This window comes from Rhinichthys klamathensis, unplaced genomic scaffold (genome assembly GCF_029890125.1).
Source record: "Rhinichthys klamathensis goyatoka isolate OS25496 unplaced genomic scaffold, OSU_Roscu_1.1 h1tg000617l_1, whole genome shotgun sequence".
Lineage (NCBI taxonomy): Eukaryota > Metazoa > Chordata > Actinopteri > Cypriniformes > Leuciscidae > Rhinichthys > Rhinichthys klamathensis.
Window position 1 is genome coordinate 255,001 of NW_026607069.1, and position 20,000 is coordinate 275,000.

Genomic DNA, 20,000 nt, shown 5'->3' on the forward strand with positions numbered 1-20,000 from the left:
GATAGATAAATGACAGACAGACAGACAGACAGACAGACAGACAGATAGATAGATAGATAGATAGATAGATAGATAGATAGATAGATAGATAGATAGATAGATAGATAGATAGATAGATAGATGACAGACAAACAGACAGACAGACAGACAGACAGATAGATAGATAGATAGATAGATAGATAGATAGATAGATAGATAGATAGATAGATAGATAGATAGATAGATAGATAAATAGATGGATAGATAGATAGATAGATAGATAGATAGATAGATAGATAGATAGATAGATAGATAGATAGATAGATAGATAGATAGATAGATAGAAAGATAGATAGATAGACAGACAGACAGAGAGATATAGATAGATAGATAGATAGATAGATAGATAAATAGATAGATAGATAGATGACAGATAGACAGAAGACAGACAGACAGACAGACAGACAGACACAGATAGATAGATAGATAGATAGATAGATAGATAGACAGACAGACAGACAGACAGACAGATAGATGATGGATGGATGGATAGACAGACAGACAGATAGGTGATAGATAGATAGATAGATAGATAGATAGATAGATAGATAGATAGATAGATAGATAGATAGATAGATAGATAGATAGATAGATGACAAATAGATAGATGACAGACAGACAGACAGACAGACAGACAGATAGATGATGGATGGATAGATAGACAGACAGACAGATAGATGATGGATGGATGGATGGATAGACGGACAGACAGATAGATGATAGATAGATAGATAGATAGATAGATAGATAGATAGATAGATAGATAGATAGATAGATAGATAGATAGATAGATAGATAGATAGATAGATAGATAGATAGATGACAAATAGATAGATGACAGACAGACAGATAGATAGATGATGGATGGATAGACAGACAGACAGATAGATGATAGATAGATTGATAGATAGATAGATGACAAATAGATAGATGACAGACAGACAGACAGACAGACAGACAGACACAGATCGATAGATAGATAGATAGATAGATAAATGACAGACAGACAGACAGATAGATAGATATATAGATATATAGATAGATAGATAGATTGATTGATAGATAGATAGATAGATAGATAGATAGATAGATAGATAGATAGATAGATAGATAGATAGATAGATAGATAGATGACAGATAGACAGAAGACAGACAGACACACAGACAGACAGACAGATAGATGACAAATAGATAGATGACAGACAGACAGACAGACACAGATAGATAGATAGACAGATAAATGACAGACAGACAGAGAGACAGACAGATAGATAGATAGATAGATAGATAGATAGATAGATAGATAGATAGATAGATAGATAGATAGATAGATAGATAGATAGATAGATAGATGACAGACAGACAGACAGACAGATAGATAGATAGATAGATAGATAGATAGATAGATAGATAGACAGACAGACAGACAGACAGACAGACAGACAGACAGATAGATAGATAGATAGATAGATAGATAGATAGATAGATAGATAGATAGATAGATAGATAGATAGATAGATAGATAGATAGATGACAGATAGATAGAAGACAGACAGACAGACAGATAGATGATAGATAGATAGATAGATAGATAGATAGATAGATAGATAGATAGATAGATAGATAGATAGATAGATAGATAGATAGATAGATAGATAGATAGATGACAGATAGATGACAGATAGATAGATGACAGACAGACAGACAGACAGATAGATGATAGATAGATAGATAGATAGATAGATAGATAGATAGATAGATAGATAGATAGATAGATAGATAGATAGATAGATAGATAGATAGATAGGTGACAGATAGATAGATGACAGACAGACAGACAGACAGACAGACAGACAGATAGATAGATAGATAGATAGATAGATAGATAGATAGATAGATAGACAGATAGATAGATAGATAGATAGATAGATAGATAGATAGATAGATAGATAGATAGATAGATAGATAGATAAGTAGATAGATAGACAGATAGATAGATAGATAGATAGATAGATAGATAGATAGATAGATAGATAGATAGATAGATAGATAGATAGATAGATAGATAGACAGACAGACAGACAGACAGACAGACAGATAGATAGATAGATAGATAGATAGATAGATAGATAGATAGATAGATAGATAGATAGACAGACAGATAGATAGATAGATAGATAGATAGATAGATAGATAGATAGATAGATAGATAGATGACAAATAGATACATGACAGACAGACAGACAGACAGACAGACACAGATAAATAGATAGATAGATAGATAGATAGATAGATAGATAGATAGATAGATAGATAGATAGATAGATAGATAGATAGATAGATAGATAGATAGATAGATAGATAGATTCAGTCGTCTCACTGTATACTCTGCCAACACAGATGTACACATCTCACTCGCCTGCAATAACTAAGAAATACAGATTCTAATGCCAGAACCACAATATGAATCATTACACAAAATGATGTTCAGTTCTTGACATCGCAGGCTCTCAGGCTTTCGCTCGGTCCCGTCCGGTGCATCAGTGACCTGACGTTCAACTTTTAAGATGAGTTTAGCAATGCAGACTTGTGGAGCTCGTTCCAGTTTTCTATGTATTGATTGGTCCGACAGGACATGTTCCGGGCTTTAATTCCCAGTGATCGCTTAGCCTTGAGCCCAGCTGTTGTTGAACACACACAAGCATTCCTATTTAGAAAAATAGAAAAATAAATGTCTCACGTTGTCGTTACCAGTGTTGATGTAATTACTCATCCTTTTATATAGATTGACGTTCTTACTTTCTCCTATTTCAATCTGAAATGAATGCATTCTTTTAAGTTCTTTATGTGGATTGAATTTTGCTGTAATAAGCGAGTGAATCCAGCATCAGGCTTCTGATATTTAAGACCTGGATCCATTTTAGACTTTCACTGATCCCCAATGTTTGTATGCTTTGTGAATTATAGAGTCTGACTTCATTCATGTCATGCATTACAGCTGTAATGAAGTGCTCTCCATTTCTTTTACTGAAAAATACTGTAAATATAGTATCATCAAATCAAGCCTTGATGAAGCCAGGGATTCTTCAACTTATTATTTAAGTCATTTTGTTTACCTGGATCCACACATACAAACCATGCAATATGATATATCGGTATTATCTAAGTGTGTGCAGTTGCTCTGTATGACTAAAGCAATTGCAATTAAGGAACATTATTGTTTCATAGAACATTTGAAGTGCAGTAGTGGCCAAAAGTGAGGAAAATTGACATCTTCACCCTTTATTCAAATATCATTACAATATTTTGAAAGCATATTGCATAACTGTGCTTGTTTTAATTTTGATAATAACGCAATGAAACATGCCATATTGTGCGATATAATTTTTGGCCAGGCTGTTATACAAAGAAATTATGTACACATGCAAAAACAAGAGAGAATCAGTGAAATATTAATAACTGATTATGTTTTAGCTAAAGTGCTTTTTCCTGTCAGCTTTTTGTTTTTCTATGCATTTTTTTTTTTTGCCAAATCATTTTGTCAGATGAATACCTTAAACAAGTTTAATGTTTGTTCTTCCCTCATATTTAAAAATACATGATGATCTCTTGTGTGGAGCATTAGATGATGATCTCCTGTGTGGAGCATTAGATGATTATCTCTTGTGTGGAGCATTAGATGATGATCTCTTGTGTGGAGCATTAGATGATGATCTCTTGTGTGGAGCATTAGATGATGATCTCCTGTGTGGAGCATTAGATGATTATCTCTTGTGTGGAGCATTAGATGATGATCTCTTGTGTGGAGCATTAGATGATGATCTCTTGTGTGGAGCATTAGATGATGATCTCTTGTGTGGAGCATTAGATGATGATCTCCTGTGTGGAGCATTAGATGATTATCTCTTGTGTGGAGCATTAGATGATGATCTCTTGTGTGGAGCATTAGATGATGATCTCGTGTGTGGAGCATTAGATGATGATCTCGTGTGTGGAGCATTAGATGAGGATCTCTTGTGTGGAGCATTAGATGATGATCTCCTGTGTGGAGCATTAGATGATGATCTCTTGTGTGGAGCTTTAGATGATGATCTCCTGTGTGGAGCATTAGATGATGATCTCTTGTGTGGAGCATTAGATGATGATCTCTTGTGTGGAGCTTTAGATGATGATCTCTTGTGTGGAGCATTAGATGATGATCTTGTGTGGAGCATTAGATGATGATCTCCTGTGTGGAGCATTAGATGATGATCTCTTGTGTGGAGCTTTAGATGATGATCTCCTGTGTGGAGCATTAGATGATGATCTCTTGTGTGGAGCATTAGATGATGATCTCTTGTGTGGAGCATTAGATGATTATCTCTTGTGTGGAGCATTAGATGATTATCTCGTGTGTGGAGCATTAGATGATGATCTCCTGTTTGGAGCATTAGATGATGATCTCGTGTGTGGAGCATTAGATGATTATCTCTTGTATGGAGCATTAGATGATTATCTCGTGTGTGGAGCATTAGATGATTATCTCTTGTGTGGAGCATTAGATGATGATCTCCTGTTTGGAGCATTAGATGATGATCTCGTGTGTGGAGCATTAGATGATTATCTCTTGTATGGAGCATTAGATGATTATCTCGTGTGTGGAGCATTAGATGATGATCTCCTGTGTGGAGCATTAGATGATTATCTCTTGTGTGGAGCATTAGATGATGATCTCTTGTGTGGAGCATTAGATGATGATCTCTTGTGTGGAGCATTAGATGATGATCTCCTGTGTGGAGCATTAGATGATGATCTCTTGTGTGGAGCATTAGATGATGATCTCTTCTGTGGAGCATTAGATGATGATCTCTTGTGTGGAGCATTAGATGATGATCTCTTGTGTGGAGCATTAGATGATGATCTCGTGTGTGGAGCATTAGATGATGATCTCGTGTGTGGAGCATTAGATGATGATCTCTTGTGTGGAGCATTAGATGATGATCTCCTGTCGGGAGCATTAGAGGATGATCTCTTGTGTGGAGCATTAAATGATGATCTCCTGTGTGGAGCATTAGATGGTGATCTCTTGTGTGGAGCTTTAGATGATGATCTCTTGTGTGGAGCATTAGATGATGATCTCGTGTGGAGCATTAGATGATGATCTCGTGTGGAGCATTAGATGATGATCTCGTGTGGAACATTAGATGATGATCTCTTCTGTGGAGCATTAGATGATGATCTCTTGTGTGGAGCATTAGATGATGATCTCTTGTGTGGAGCATTAGATGATGATCTCCTGTGTGGAGCATTAGATGATGAACTCGTGTGTGGAGCATTAGATGATGATTTCTTGTGTGGAGCATTAGATGATGATCTCTTGTGTGGAGCATTAGATGATGATCTCTTGTGTGGAGCATTAGATGATGATCTCTTGTGTGGAGCATTAGATGATGATCTCTTGTGTGGAGCTTTAGATGATGATCTCTTGTGTGGAGCATTAGATGATGATCTCTTGTGTGGAGCATTAGATGATGATCTCTTGTGTGGAGCATTAGATGATGATCTCTTGTGTGGAGCATTAGATGATGATCTCTTGTGTGGAGCATTAGATGATGATCTCTTGTGTGGAGCATTAGATGATGATCTCCTGTCGGGAGCATTAGAGGATGATCTCTTGTGTGGAGCATTAAATGATGATCTCCTGTGTGGAGCATTAGATGGTGATCTCTTGTGTGGAGCTTTAGATGATGATCTCTTGTGTGGAGCATTAGATGATGATCTTGTGTGGAGCATTAGATGATGATCTCGTGTGGAGCATTAGATGATGATCTCGTGTGGAACATTAGATGATGATCTCTTCTGTGGAGCATTAGATGATGATCTCTTGTGTGGAGCATTAGATGATGATCTCTTGTGTGGAGCATTAGATGATGATCTCCTGTGTGGAGCATTAGATGATGAACTCGTGTGTGGAGCATTAGATGATGATTTCTTGTGTGGAGCATTAGATGATGATCTCTTGTGTGGAGCATTAGATGATGATCTCTTGTGTGGAGCATTAGATGATGATCTCTTGTGTGGAGCATTAGATGATGATCTCTTGTGTGGAACATTAGATGATGATCTCTTGTGTGGAGCATTAGATGATGATCTCTTGTGTGGAGCATTAGATGATGATCTCTTGTGTGGAGCATTAGATGATGATCTCTTGTGTGGAGCATTAGATGATGATCTCCTGTCGGGAGCATTAGAGGATGATCTCTTGTGTGGAGCATTAGATGATGATCTCTTGTGTGGAGCATTAGATGATGATCTCGTGTGGAGCATTAGATGATGATCTCGTGTGGAGCATTAGATGATGATCTCTTCTGTGGAGCATTAGATGATGATCTCTTGTGTGGAGCATTAGATGATGATCTCTTGTGTGGAGCATTAGATGATGATCTCTTGTGTGGAGCAATAGATGATGATCTCCTGTGTGGAGCATTAGATGATGATCTCCTGTGTGGAGCATTAGATGATGATCTCTTTTGTGGAGCATTAGATGATGATCTTGTGTGGAGCATTAGATGATGATCTCTTGTGTGGAGCATTAGATGATGATCTCCTGTGTGGAGCATTAGATGATGATCTCCTGTATGGAGCATTAGATGAGGATCTCCTGTGTGGAGCATTAGATGATGATATCTTGTGTGGAGCATTAGATGATGATCTCTTGTGTGGAGCATTAGATGATGATCTCTTGTGTGGAGCATTAGATGATGATCTCCTGTGTGGAGCATTAGATGATGATCTTGTGTGGAGCATTAGATGATGATCTCTTGTGTGGAGCATTAGATGATGATCTCCTGTGTGGAGCATTAGATGAAGATCTCCTGTGTGGAGCATTAGATGATGATCTCCTGTGTGGAGCATTAGATGATGATCTCTTTTGTGGAGCATTAGATGATGATCTTGTGTGGAGCATTAGATGATGATCTCTTGTGTGGAGCATTAGATGATGATCTCCTGTGTGGAGCATTAGATGATGATCTCCTGTATGGAGCATTAGATGAGGATCTCCTGTGTGGAGCATTAGATGATGATCTCTTGTGTGGAGCATTAGATGATGATCTCTTGTGTGGAGCATTAGATGATGATCTCCTGTGTGGAGCATTAGATGATGATCTCTTGTGTGGAGCATTAGATGATGATCTCTTGTGTGGAGCATTAGATGATGATCTCTTGTTTGGAGCATTAGATGAGGATCTCTTGTGTGGAGCATTAGATGAGGATCTCTTGTGTGGAGCATTAGATGATGATCTCTTGTGTGGAGCATTAGATGATGATCTCTTGTGTGGAGCATTAGATGATGATCTCTTGTGTGGAGCATTAGATGAGGATCTCTTGTGTGGAGCATTAGATGATGATCTCCTGTGTGGAGCATTAGATGAGGATCTCTTGTGTGGAGCATTAGATGAGGATCTCTTGTGTGGAGCATTAGATGATGATCTCTTGTGTGGAGCTTTAGATGATGATTTCGTGTGTGGAGCATTAGATGATGATCTCTTGTGTGGAGCATTAGATGATGATCTCTTGTGTGGAGCTTTAGATGATGATTTCGTGTGTGGAGCATTAGATGAGGATCTCTTGTGTGGAGCATTAGATGATGATCTCTTGTGTGGAGCATTAGATGATGATCTCTTGTGTGGAGCATTAGATGATGATCTCTTGTGTGGAGCATTAGATGATGATCTCTTGTGTGGAGCATTAGATGATGATCTCTTGTGTGGAGCATTAGATGATGATCTCTTGTGTGGAGCATTAGATGATGATCTCTTGTGTGGAGCATTAGATGATGATCTCTTGTGTGGAGCATTAGATGATGATCTCTTGTGTGGAGCATTAGATGATGATCTCCTGTGTGGAGCATTAGATGATGATCTCTTGTGTGGAGCATTAGATGATGATCTTGTGTGGCGCTTTAGATGATGATCTCTTGTGTGGAGCATTAGATGATGATCTCTTGTGTGGAGCATTAGATGATGATCTTGTGTGGCGCTTTAGATGATGATCTCCTGTGTGGAGCATTAGATGATGATCTCCTGTGTGGAGCATTAGATGATGATCTCTTGTGTGGAGCATTAGATGATGATCTCTTGTGTGGAGCATTAGATGATGATCTCTTGTTTGGAGCATTAGATGATGATCTCCTGTGTGGAGCATTAGATGATGATCTCTTGTTTGGAGCATTAGATGATGATCTCCTGTGTGGAGCATTAGATGATAATCTCCTGTGTGGAGCATTAGATGATGATCTCTTGTGTGGAGCATTAGATGATGAACTCGTGTGTGGAGCATTAGATGATGATCTCTTGTGTGGAGCATTAGATGATGATCTCTTGTGTGGAGCATTAGATGATGATCTCTTGTGTGGAGCATTAGATGATGATCTCTTGTGTGGAGCTTTAGATGATGATCTCTTGTGTGGAGCATTAGATGATGATCTCTTGTGTGGAGCATTAAATGATGATCTCTTGTGTGGAGCATTAGATGATGATCTCTTGTGTGGAGCATTAGATGATGATCTCTTGTGTGGAGCATTAGATGATGATCTCTTGTGTGGAGCATTAGATGATGATCTCTTGTGTGGAGCATTAGATGATGATCTCTTGTGTGGAGCATTAGATGATGATCTCTTGTGTGGAGCATTAGATGATGATCTCCTGTCGGGAGCATTAGAGGATGATCTCTTGTGTGGAGCATTAGATGATGATCTCCTGTGTGGAGCATTAGATGGTGATCTCTTGTGTGGAGCTTTAGATGATGATCTCTTGTGTGGAGCATTAGATGATGATCTCGTGTGGAGCATTAGATGATGATCTCGTGTGGAGCATTAGATGATGATCTCGTGTGGAGCATTAGATGATGATCTCTTCTGTGGAGCATTAGATGATGATCTCTTGTGTGGAGCATTAGATGATGATCTCTTGTGTGGAGCATTAGATGATGATCTCCTGTGTGGAGCATTAGATGATGATCTCGTGTGTGGAGCATTAGACGATGATTTCTTGTGTGGAGCATTAGATGATGATCTCTTGTGTGGAGCATTAGATGATGATCTCTTGTGTGGAGCATTAGATGATGATCTCTTGTGTGGAGCATTAGATGATGATCTCTTGTGTGGAGCATTAGATGATGATCTCTTGTGTGGAGCTTTAGATGATGATCTCTTGTGTGGAGCATTAGATGATGATCTCTTGTGTGGAGCATTAGATGATGATCTCTTGTGTGGAGCATTAGATGATGATCTCTTGTGTGGAGCATTAGATGATGATCTCTTGTGTGGAGCATTAGACGATGATCTCTTGTGTGGAGCATTAGATGATGATCTCCTGTCGGGAGCATTAGAGGATGATCTCTTGTGTGGAGCATTAGATGATGATCTCTTGTGTGGAGCATTAGATGATGATCTCGTGTGGAGCATTAGATGATGATCTCGTGTGGAGCATTAGATGATGATCTCTTCTGTGGAGCATTAGATGATGATCTCTTGTGTGGAGCATTAGATGATGATCTCTTGTGTGGAGCATTAGATGATGATCTCTTGTGTGGAGCATTAGATGATGATCTCCTGTGTGGAGCATTAGATGATGATCTCCTGTGTGGAGCATTAGATGATGATCTCTTTTGTGGAGCATTAGATGATGATCTTGTGTGGAGCATTAGATGATGATCTCCTGTGTGGAGCATTAGATGATGATCTCTTTTGTGGAGCATTAGATGATGATCTTGTGTGGAGCATTAGATGATGATCTCTTGTGTGGAGCATTAGATGATGATCTCCTGTGTGGAACATTAGATGATGATCTCCTGTATGGAGCATTAGATGAGGATCTCCTGTGTGGAGCATTAGATGATGATATCTTGTGTGGAGCATTAGATGATGATCTCTTGTGTGGAGCATTAGATGAGGATCTCTTGTGTGGAGCATTAGATGATGATCTCTTGTGTGGAGCATTAGATGATGATCTTTTGTGTGGAGCATTAGATCAGGATCTCTTGTGTGGAGCATTAGATGATGATCTCTTGTGTGGAGCATTAGATGATGATCTCTTGTGTGGAGCATTAGATGATGATCTCCTGTGTGGAGCATTAGATGATGAACTCGTGTGTGGAGCATTAGATGATGATTTCTTGTGTGGAGCATTAGATGATGATCTCTTGTGTGGAGCATTAGATGATGATCTCTTGTGTGGAGCATTAGATGATGATCTCTTGTGTGGAGCATTAGATGATGATCTCTTGTGTGGAGCATTAGATGATGATCTCTTGTGTGGAGCTTTAGATGATGATCTCTTGTGTGGAGCATTAGATGATGATCTCTTGTGTGGAGCATTAGATGATGATCTCTTGTGTGGAGCATTAGATGATGATCTCTTGTGTGGAGCATTAGATGATGATCTCTTGTGTGGAGCATTAGATGATGATCTCTTGTGTGGAGCATTAGATGATGATCTCTTGTGTGGAGCATTAGATGATGATCTCCTGTCGGGAGCATTAGAGGATGATCTCTTGTGTGGAGCATTAGATGATGATCTCTTGTGTGGAGCATTAGATGATGATCTCGTGTGGAGCATTAGATGATGATCTCGTGTGGAGCATTAGATGATGATCTCTTGTGTGGAGCATTAGATGATGATCTCTTGTGTGGAGCATTAGATGATGATCTCCTGTGTGGAGCATTAGATGATGATCTCCTGTGTGGAGCATTAGATGATGATCTCTTTTGTGGAGCATTAGATGATGATCTTGTGTGGAGCATTAGATGATGATCTCTTGTGTGGAGCATTAGATGATGATCTCCTGTGTGGAGCATTAGATGAGGATCTACTGTGTGGAGCATTAGATGATGATATCTTGTGTGGAGCATTAGATGATGATATCTTGTGTGGAGCATTAGATGATGATCTCTTGTGTGGAGCATTAGATGATGATCTCTTGTGTGGAGCTTTAGATGATGATCTCTTGTGTGGAGCATTAGATGATGATCTTGTGTGGAGCATTAGATGATGATCTCCTGTGTGGAGCATTAGATGATGATCTCTTGTGTGGAGCTTTAGATGATGATCTCCTGTGTGGAGCATTAGATGATGATCTCTTGTGTGGAGCATTAGATGATGATCTCTTGTGTGGAGCATTAGATGATTATCTCTTGTGTGGAGCATTAGATGATTATCTCGTGTGTGGAGCATTAGATGATGATCTCCTGTTTGGAGCATTAGATGATGATCTCGTGTGTGGAGCATTAGATGATTATCTCTTGTATGGAGCATTAGATGATTATCTCGTGTGTGGAGCATTAGATGATTATCTCTTGTGTGGAGCATTAGATGATGATCTCCTGTTTGGAGCATTAGATGATGATCTCGTGTGTGGAGCATTAGATGATTATCTCTTGTATGGAGCATTAGATGATTATCTCGTGTGTGGAGCATTAGATGATGATCTCCTGTGTGGAGCATTAGATGATTATCTCTTGTGTGGAGCATTAGATGATGATCTCTTGTGTGGAGCATTAGATGATGATCTCTTGTGTGGAGCATTAGATGATGATCTCCTGTGTGGAGCATTAGATGATGATCTCTTGTGTGGAGCATTAGATGATGATCTCTTCTGTGGAGCATTAGATGATGATCTCTTGTGTGGAGCATTAGATGATGATCTCTTGTGTGGAGCATTAGATGATGATCTCGTGTGTGGAGCATTAGATGATGATCTCGTGTGTGGAGCATTAGATGATGATCTCTTGTGTGGAGCATTAGATGATGATCTCCTGTCGGGAGCATTAGAGGATGATCTCTTGTGTGGAGCATTAAATGATGATCTCCTGTGTGGAGCATTAGATGGTGATCTCTTGTGTGGAGCTTTAGATGATGATCTCTTGTGTGGAGCATTAGATGATGATCTCGTGTGGAGCATTAGATGATGATCTCGTGTGGAGCATTAGATGATGATCTCGTGTGGAACATTAGATGATGATCTCTTCTGTGGAGCATTAGATGATGATCTCTTGTGTGGAGCATTAGATGATGATCTCTTGTGTGGAGCATTAGATGATGATCTCCTGTGTGGAGCATTAGATGATGAACTCGTGTGTGGAGCATTAGATGATGATTTCTTGTGTGGAGCATTAGATGATGATCTCTTGTGTGGAGCATTAGATGATGATCTCTTGTGTGGAGCATTAGATGATGATCTCTTGTGTGGAGCATTAGATGATGATCTCTTGTGTGGAGCTTTAGATGATGATCTCTTGTGTGGAGCATTAGATGATGATCTCTTGTGTGGAGCATTAGATGATGATCTCTTGTGTGGAGCATTAGATGATGATCTCTTGTGTGGAGCATTAGATGATGATCTCTTGTGTGGAGCATTAGATGATGATCTCTTGTGTGGAGCATTAGATGATGATCTCCTGTCGGGAGCATTAGAGGATGATCTCTTGTGTGGAGCATTAAATGATGATCTCCTGTGTGGAGCATTAGATGGTGATCTCTTGTGTGGAGCTTTAGATGATGATCTCTTGTGTGGAGCATTAGATGATGATCTTGTGTGGAGCATTAGATGATGATCTCGTGTGGAGCATTAGATGATGATCTCGTGTGGAACATTAGATGATGATCTCTTCTGTGGAGCATTAGATGATGATCTCTTGTGTGGAGCATTAGATGATGATCTCTTGTGTGGAGCATTAGATGATGATCTCCTGTGTGGAGCATTAGATGATGAACTCGTGTGTGGAGCATTAGATGATGATTTCTTGTGTGGAGCATTAGATGATGATCTCTTGTGTGGAGCATTAGATGATGATCTCTTGTGTGGAGCATTAGATGATGATCTCTTGTGTGGAGCATTAGATGATGATCTCTTGTGTGGAACATTAGATGATGATCTCTTGTGTGGAGCATTAGATGATGATCTCTTGTGTGGAGCATTAGATGATGATCTCTTGTGTGGAGCATTAGATGATGATCTCTTGTGTGGAGCATTAGATGATGATCTCCTGTCGGGAGCATTAGAGGATGATCTCTTGTGTGGAGCATTAGATGATGATCTCTTGTGTGGAGCATTAGATGATGATCTCGTGTGGAGCATTAGATGATGATCTCGTGTGGAGCATTAGATGATGATCTCTTCTGTGGAGCATTAGATGATGATCTCTTGTGTGGAGCATTAGATGATGATCTCTTGTGTGGAGCATTAGATGATGATCTCTTGTGTGGAGCAATAGATGATGATCTCCTGTGTGGAGCATTAGATGATGATCTCCTGTGTGGAGCATTAGATGATGATCTCTTTTGTGGAGCATTAGATGATGATCTTGTGTGGAGCATTAGATGATGATCTCTTGTGTGGAGCATTAGATGATGATCTCCTGTGTGGAGCATTAGATGATGATCTCCTGTATGGAGCATTAGATGAGGATCTCCTGTGTGGAGCATTAGATGATGATATCTTGTGTGGAGCATTAGATGATGATCTCTTGTGTGGAGCATTAGATGATGATCTCTTGTGTGGAGCATTAGATGATGATCTCCTGTGTGGAGCATTAGATGATGATCTTGTGTGGAGCATTAGATGATGATCTCTTGTGTGGAGCATTAGATGATGATCTCCTGTGTGGAGCATTAGATGAAGATCTCCTGTGTGGAGCATTAGATGATGATCTCCTGTGTGGAGCATTAGATGATGATCTCTTTTGTGGAGCATTAGATGATGATCTTGTGTGGAGCATTAGATGATGATCTCTTGTGTGGAGCATTAGATGATGATCTCCTGTGTGGAGCATTAGATGATGATCTCCTGTATGGAGCATTAGATGAGGATCTCCTGTGTGGAGCATTAGATGATGATCTCTTGTGTGGAGCATTAGATGATGATCTCTTGTGTGGAGCATTAGATGATGATCTCCTGTGTGGAGCATTAGATGATGATCTCTTGTGTGGAGCATTAGATGATGATCTCTTGTGTGGAGCATTAGATGATGATCTCTTGTTTGGAGCATTAGATGAGGATCTCTTGTGTGGAGCATTAGATGAGGATCTCTTGTGTGGAGCATTAGATGATGATCTCTTGTGTGGAGCATTAGATGATGATCTCTTGTGTGGAGCATTAGATGATGATCTCTTGTGTGGAGCATTAGATGAGGATCTCTTGTGTGGAGCATTAGATGATGATCTCCTGTGTGGAGCATTAGATGAGGATCTCTTGTGTGGAGCATTAGATGAGGATCTCTTGTGTGGAGCATTAGATGATGATCTCTTGTGTGGAGCTTTAGATGATGATTTCGTGTGTGGAGCATTAGATGATGATCTCTTGTGTGGAGCATTAGATGATGATCTCTTGTGTGGAGCTTTAGATGATGATTTCGTGTGTGGAGCATTAGATGAGGATCTCTTGTGTGGAGCATTAGATGATGATCTCTTGTGTGGAGCATTAGATGATGATCTCTTGTGTGGAGCATTAGATGATGATCTCTTGTGTGGAGCATTAGATGATGATCTCTTGTGTGGAGCATTAGATGATGATCTCTTGTGTGGAGCATTAGATGATGATCTCTTGTGTGGAGCATTAGATGATGATCTCTTGTGTGGAGCATTAGATGATGATCTCTTGTGTGGAGCATTAGATGATGATCTCTTGTGTGGAGCATTAGATGATGATCTCCTGTGTGGAGCATTAGATGATGATCTCTTGTGTGGAGCATTAGATGATGATCTTGTGTGGCGCTTTAGATGATGATCTCTTGTGTGGAGCATTAGATGATGATCTCTTGTGTGGAGCATTAGATGATGATCTTGTGTGGCGCTTTAGATGATGATCTCCTGTGTGGAGCATTAGATGATGATCTCCTGTGTGGAGCATTAGATGATGATCTCTTGTGTGGAGCATTAGATGATGATCTCTTGTGTGGAGCATTAGATGATGATCTCTTGTTTGGAGCATTAGATGATGATCTCCTGTGTGGAGCATTAGATGATGATCTCTTGTTTGGAGCATTAGATGATGATCTCCTGTGTGGAGCATTAGATGATAATCTCCTGTGTGGAGCATTAGATGATGATCTCTTGTGTGGAGCATTAGATGATGAACTCGTGTGTGGAGCATTAGATGATGATCTCTTGTGTGGAGCATTAGATGATGATCTCTTGTGTGGAGCATTAGATGATGATCTCTTGTGTGGAGCATTAGATGATGATCTCTTGTGTGGAGCTTTAGATGATGATCTCTTGTGTGGAGCATTAGATGATGATCTCTTGTGTGGAGCATTAAATGATGATCTCTTGTGTGGAGCATTAGATGATGATCTCTTGTGTGGAGCATTAGATGATGATCTCTTGTGTGGAGCATTAGATGATGATCTCTTGTGTGGAGCATTAGATGATGATCTCTTGTGTGGAGCATTAGATGATGATCTCTTGTGTGGAGCATTAGATGATGATCTCTTGTGTGGAGCATTAGATGATGATCTCCTGTCGGGAGCATTAGAGGATGATCTCTTGTGTGGAGCATTAGATGATGATCTCCTGTGTGGAGCATTAGATGGTGATCTCTTGTGTGGAGCTTTAGATGATGATCTCTTGTGTGGAGCATTAGATGATGATCTCGTGTGGAGCATTAGATGATGATCTCGTGTGGAGCATTAGATGATGATCTCGTGTGGAGCATTAGATGATGATCTCTTCTGTGGAGCATTAGATGATGATCTCTTGTGTGGAGCATTAGATGATGATCTCTTGTGTGGAGCATTAGATGATGATCTCCTGTGTGGAGCATTAGATGATGATCTCGTGTGTGGAGCATTAGACGATGATTTCTTGTGTGGAGCATTAGATGATGATCTCTTGTGTGGAGCATTAGATGATGATCTCTTGTGTGGAGCATTAGATGATGATCTCTTGTGTGGAGCATTAGATGATGATCTCTTGTGTGGAGCATTAGATGATGATCTCTTGTGTGGAGCTTTAGATGATGATCTCTTGTGTGGAGCATTAGATGATGATCTCTTGTGTGGAGCATTAGATGATGATCTCTTGTGTGGAGCATTAGATGATGATCTCTTGTGTGGAGCATTAGATGATGATCTCTTGTGTGGAGCATTAGACGATGATCTCTTGTGTGGAGCATTAGATGATGATCTCCTGTCGGGAGCATTAGAGGATGATCTCTTGTGTGGAGCATTAGATGATGATCTCTTGTGTGGAGCATTAGATGATGATCTCGTGTGGAGCATTAGATGATGATCTCGTGTGGAGCATTAGATGATGATCTCTTCTGTGGAGCATTAGATGATGATCTCTTGTGTGGAGCATTAGATGATGATCTCTTGTGTGGAGCATTAGATGATGATCTCTTGTGTGGAGCATTAGATGATGATCTCCTGTGTGGAGCATTAGATGATGATCTCCTGTGTGGAGCATTAGATGATGATCTCTTTTGTGGAGCATTAGATGATGATCTTGTGTGGAGCATTAGATGATGATCTCCTGTGTGGAGCATTAGATGATGATCTCTTTTGTGGAGCATTAGATGATGATCTTGTGTGGAGCATTAGATGATGATCTCTTGTGTGGAGCATTAGATGATGATCTCCTGTGTGGAACATTAGATGATGATCTCCTGTATGGAGCATTAGATGAGGATCTCCTGTGTGGAGCATTAGATGATGATATCTTGTGTGGAGCATTAGATGATGATCTCTTGTGTGGAGCATTAGATGAGGATCTCTTGTGTGGAGCATTAGATGATGATCTCTTGTGTGGAGCATTAGATGATGATCTTTTGTGTGGAGCATTAGATCAGGATCTCTTGTGTGGAGCATTAGATGATGATCTCTTGTGTGGAGCATTAGATGATGATCTCTTGTGTGGAGCATTAGATGATGAACTCGTGTGTGGAGCATTAGATGATGATTTCTTGTGTGGAGCATTAGATGATGATCTCTTGTGTGGAGCATTAGATGATGATCTCTTGTGTGGAGCATTAGATGATGATCTCTTGTGTGGAGCATTAGATGATGATCTCTTGTGTGGAGCATTAGATGATGATCTCTTGTGTGGAGCTTTAGATGATGATCTCTTGTGTGGAGCATTAGATGATGATCTCTTGTGTGGAGCATTAGATGATGATCTCTTGTGTGGAGCATTAGATGATGATCTCTTGTGTGGAGCATTAGATGATGATCTCTTGTGTGGAGCATTAGATGATGATCTCTTGTGTGGAGCATTAGATGATGATCTCTTGTGTGGAGCATTAGATGATGATCTCCTGTGTGGAGCATTAGATGATGATCTCTTGTGTGGAGCATTAGATGATGATCTTGTGTGGCGCTTTAGATGATGATCTCTTGTGTGGAGCATTAGATGATGATCTCTTGTGTGGAGCATTAGATGATGATCTCTTGTGTGGAGCATTAGATGATGATCTCTTGTTTGGAGCATTAGATGATGATCTCCTGTGTGGAGCATTAGATGATGATCTCTTGTTTGGAGCATTAGATGATGATCTCCTGTGTGGAGCATTAGATGATGATCTCCTGTGTGCAGCATTAGATGATGATCTCTTGTGTGGAGCTTTAGATGATGATCTCTTGTGTGGAGCATTAGATGATGATCTCTTGTGTGGAGCATTAGATGATGATCTCTTGTGTGGAGCATTAGATGATGATCTGTTGTGTGGAGCATTAGATGATGGTCTCCTGTGTGGAGCATTAGATGATGATCTTGTGTGGCGCTTTAGATGATGATCTCCTGTGTGGAGCATTAGATGATGATCACTTGTGTGGAGCATTAGATGATGATCTTGTGTGGCGCTTTAGATGATGATCTCCTGTGTGGAGCATTAGATGATGATCTCTTGTGTGGAGCATTAGATGATGATCTCTTGTGTGGAGCATTAGATGATGATCTCTTGTGTGGAGCATTAGATGATGATCTTGTGTGGCGCTTTAGATGATGATCTCCTGTGTGGAGCATTAGATGATGATCTCTTGTGTGGAGCATTAGATGATGATCTTGTGTGGAGCATTAGATGATGATCTCTTGTGTGGAGCATTAGATGATGATCTCCTGTGTGGAGCATTAGATGATGATCTCTTGTGTGGAGCATTAGATGATGATCTTGTGTGGAGCATTAGATGATGATCTCTTGTGTGGAGCATTAGATGATGATCTCCTGTGTGGAGCATTAGATGATGATCTCTTGTGTGGAGCATTAGATGATGATCTCTTGTGTGGAGCATTAGATGATGATCTTGTGTGGAGCATTAGATGATGATCTTGTGTGTGTTTCAGGTTCCTGGAGGTGAAGATGCAGGAGATGGAGGACCGGCACCAGCAGGAGCTGGAGGTCGTGCGTGAGGAGAAGCTCAGTCTACAGGCACTGGTCAGCAGACAGAGCTCAGTGATCCGAAAGCTGGAGGATCAGCTGACCCGAGCCAGCGGGAACACTAGTGCCCTGCAGACACAACAGCAGGACCTGATGGAGACCGTGCGCAGCCTGATCCAACTCTGCAACCGGGACGCCGGCACAGCACGTAAGAGCACACACACTTTACTGTTATTCATGCTGAGAAACTCCCTGGTTATTAATGCTGAGAAACTCCTAGCTGTGGACCTGCATGTTATAATTAGAGAAATACATTTTATTAATTAATTAGTTCTTAGGGAAGGATTATATTTTGTCCGGGACACCGTCACCGCACGTAAGCACACATCCCTCACTCTTTAATCATGGAGACACACTCCTAGCTGTGGACCAAGAACCAGGTGCATGTTATTATTAGAGAAATACATTTTATTCATTAATTAATTTTTAAGGCAGGATTATATTTGGCGCTAAGTTTGTTTATTTATATATTTGGTGAAGATGTGGTCCTGGGTTCATGCATTCATAAATATGTGTTTGTTTATTTGTGTGTTATAGGTCAGGATTTGGTCTTGGGTTCATATGCATTAATATATAATATCATTATTAAATACTATGTTATTTATTTATTTGTTTGTTTGTTTGTTTGGTCTGGGGTTCATAAATGTATTCATATTTATTTGTTTGTTTATTTTTGTTTGTTTGTTTGTTTGGACAGGATTTGGTCCCAGGTATATGAATTCATACATAAATTCATAAATAAATATTTATTAGTTTGTTTGTTGGATCAGGATTTGTTCTTGGGCTCATATGAATTATATATAATATATATATACATTTCTAATTAAATACTCCTATATATTTATTTATTAAATATTTGTTAGGTCATGATTTGGTATTGATCAGACACTTTATAGATAAAATAAAATATTAATTTATAATATATACTTTGTTCACTCATTCATTTATTCATTCGTTCGTTCATTCATTCATTCATTCATTCATTCATTCATTCATTCATTCAATCACCATTTCCAAACTAATTTATTTAATTGAATTGATATTTTAACTTTTTGTTAGTCATATATTGTTTCACCTCATGTGTCACCAAGCGATCCAGGACAAAACTAAACAAAAATTGGTGCAAGACAAGCTCAAAACACACGTCACCCAGGAAGAGAAACAAAAGTATAAGTGTAGCAGGGAATTTGGGATAGAAATACGTGAATGTTATCAATGAGGAAAGCTTCTTCCTGCTGGTGTGAAATGTGTGGTTTTCTGGTTAGACGTGACGTTTGAAGCTCAGCGGATGTGTGTTATCACGCTTCAACACACGGCCTGTGCTTAACAGTCCAGTGAGTGTCAAACAGCTCCTGGTTGAGTTACAGCGCGAGCTCACAGTGATCGTTTCCTCGAACCCTCACGCTTGTCTTCACAGCAGCAGGAGTCAGTGTCCTGAACTCATTACCCTCGTGACCTCGCGACCCCTCGGCTCTGTGCTCACACAAAATATACCCTGACGTCTGAGACGGGACAGCACCGGGACTGACTCCACTTCCGGTTACTTGTTTGCT

The 20,000-nt window shown here is 39.8% G+C and overlaps 1 protein-coding gene across 2 annotated transcripts in view; it reads left to right on the forward strand.

Annotated features, from left to right (window-relative positions):
• The window catches only part of angpt1 (angiopoietin 1), a 106,413-nt gene that overhangs the window by 39,213 nt on the left and 47,200 nt on the right, over positions 1–20,000 (forward strand). For both annotated transcript variants that reach the window (XM_056240892.1, XM_056240893.1), the window contains exon 4: positions 18,354–18,595. In XM_056240892.1, the coding sequence (XP_056096867.1) occupies positions 18,354–18,595 (242 nt within the window). The remainder of the gene's footprint in view (positions 1–18,353; positions 18,596–20,000) is intronic.